This window comes from Plectropomus leopardus, unplaced genomic scaffold (genome assembly GCF_008729295.1).
Source record: "Plectropomus leopardus isolate mb unplaced genomic scaffold, YSFRI_Pleo_2.0 unplaced_scaffold27177, whole genome shotgun sequence".
Lineage (NCBI taxonomy): Eukaryota > Metazoa > Chordata > Actinopteri > Perciformes > Serranidae > Plectropomus > Plectropomus leopardus.
The window spans coordinates 1-2,349 of record NW_024629576.1 but is presented as its reverse complement, the minus strand read 5'-3'; the positions used below and the strand labels follow the sequence as shown (position 1 = coordinate 2,349).

The following is a 2,349-nucleotide window of genomic DNA, read 5'->3' as shown; positions in this document are numbered from 1 at the left end:
CTCTTTGTTAAATATTAGAGTTAGGGCTGGCTCAGACTTTCCTCTTTGTTAAATATTAGAGTTGGGGCTGGCTCAGACTTTCCTCTTTCTTAAATATTAGAGTTAGGGCTGGCTCAGAGGAAAGTCTAAGTCAGCCCTAACTATAAAAACGATTTAAGAGGGATCCCTCCTCAGCTGCTCTTCCTGAGGTTTCTGTTTTTTGTGGGGAGTTCTCCTCTGTCTCTGTGAGGGTCCGACGTCAGAGGGATGGTGCCTGCTGTAAAGCCCTCTGAGGCAAACTGTAATCTGTGATAATGGGCTTTATAAATGAAACTGAATTGAACTGAACAATGAGAGTGCATTGGTGCGGTGTTGTGGTGAAACCTGAGGGTCGAGGACGGACCGATGAACCTCACCTTCCTCCACAGTGGAGTCCAGCTGTGTGACCTTCACTGCCAGCAGGTCGACTCGCTCCTGCAGGCTGCTCATCCTCAGGTAAAAACTGTTGGCCTCCGTGAACAGCTCGCTGAAGATGTCCTCCGCATGACGACCTGCACACCATCCGCCGCAGACAAACCACACAATACTGACAATAACCTTCACAACAGGACCGAGTCACTCCGTCTGGAGGAACCCGGAGGTTCTCAGCTCCGTTTAATGAGAGAATCGTGCTGAGAATGTTCACCGAACATTCCCATTAGGTTATGAAAAAGTTACCTTTGAATGTTCACATAAAGTTATTTTACATAATTTTAAATTACTCCAACAACTTATTTCCCGGTTTAGGAGAACATTATTTAGAAAAATGTTCTTTAAACATTAAAAGAAAACATCTCGAAAATGTTCTAATGTAAGGTTATTAAAACAAATTTTTTACCAAAAGTTTTTTGAAAGTGTTCCCAGGACTCCTTTCCCCTGTTAGGAGAACCTTACTTGAAAAATAATGTTGCATTGATTTCTCTTAAAAAACCCTCAGTCAACATGTAATGCTGCAGTAACATCCTGTAAAAACGTTGTTTAAATTATGTGCCCTAGACAAGTTTCATAAAACACTCTGTGTCGATGTGAGAATGTTCTACTTGATAAACAGTGTTGCAGAAATGTTCTCAAAAAAAAAATCTGTAACCTGCATCCTTGACTTTTTAAAAACCTTCTCAGAATGTTGCACTTAGAAGGTTCCACCTTTGTTTACCTGAAAGGTTAAAGAACCGTTCTGTGAAAACCCTTCTGTAAACCTTTTATGTGTGTTCCCAGCTCGCAATGTTTGGTTCTAACAACGTTCTCAGAATGGGACAGTGTAACATTTCCAGCGGCAAGTTTTCTTTTGGTTCCCAAAATGTTCTCCTTAAAGTTCAGGTAACATTCACTATAAACATAAAAAAATGTTAAAAATGTTTTTCCTTGTTAACATATCACATTACATTTTCATTAAAAATATGTTGTGTAATCTCAGTCGTCAAAAACATGTTCTCAATGTTGCTTTGAAAACATTCTCCCTTTGTTCTCATGTAACATTGTGGGAACATTTTATAAAAGAACATTGTCTTTTATGATCTGTCACCTCTCAACATCACCAAAACATCCTCAGTGTTGCAGCTCAAACATTACGTGAAACCTTACGGGAACATAATCAGACATGAGAAACATCCTTAAAATGCTCTTTGAACATTAGCTTAAAATGTTTTCTTTAAAACATAATTGTTACTTGAAGGGAACATAAGCCAGGGTTGAGGGAATGTTCCCTGCTGGTTGGCTAACTGGACTGTGCTGGAGGAGGTGACGCTCTGAGCGGCTGATCGAACTCTGATGCAGGTTTTATTGATCTTGATCAATAAGAGTGTTGCTCATCCTGGTTCTAAGTGAAACTCACTGAGTCCTCCCAGCTGTTTGATGACGGCGGCGAGCGTGCTGTTGGTCACACACTCCAGCTCGCTGGCCACGCCATCAGGCAGAGCGCCGCGGCACAGATACCTGGGCTCAATGATCCGCTTCACCAACGGCATGGCTCACCTGTGAGGGGGGGGGGACAGGTGAACTGGTGATGTACAGTCTCACTGCAGCCCCCCCGCTGTGCAGAGTGTGTGAAGCATGTTGAACTGTGTGTGAACGATGTTGAGACCCGATAAATGATTTCACTGAGGAAGTGTGTGACCACGGGAGGGCCGATGTCACTGTAATGTCACTGTGATGTGACTGTGATGTCACAGCACTTTGAGCCGCAGATGCTGCTGCGTTAACATAACGGAAGAATAAAACAGTGAATTCAAATTGAATAGAACACAAGATAAAAAATATAGAAGCAATTTAAAAATATAAAATGACAAAATAGAATATAATATAATGTGAAGTGAAGGATACAGTGGAGCGTCA

General features: G+C 41.8%; 1 protein-coding gene across 1 annotated transcript; it reads right to left on the bottom strand.

Annotated features, from left to right (window-relative positions):
- Positions 1 to 78: 78 nt before the first annotated feature.
- LOC121937701 (wiskott-Aldrich syndrome protein family member 3-like) lies at positions 79 to 1,982 on the bottom strand. The gene is made up of 2 exons (XM_042481025.1): positions 1,850 to 1,982; positions 79 to 530 (listed from the first exon to the last, which is right to left on the bottom strand). Exons 1-2 carry the CDS (start codon positions 1,980 to 1,982, stop codon positions 301 to 303), a joined length of 363 nt encoding a protein of 120 aa, XP_042336959.1. The 3' UTR covers positions 79 to 300.
- Positions 1,983 to 2,349: the final 367 nt, after the last annotated feature.

What these genes read in the sequence shown, in the direction of transcription:
- LOC121937701 (XM_042481025.1), bottom strand. Translation starts at nt 1,982, where the DNA reads ATGCCGTTGGTGAAGCGGATCATTGAGCCCAGGTATCTGTGCCGCGGC. An exon ending in CAAACAGCTGGGAGGACTCA is followed by an intron (nt 531 to 1,849) that starts GTGAGTTTCACT and finishes GATGGTGTGCAG; the next exon opens with GTCGTCATGCGGAGGACATC.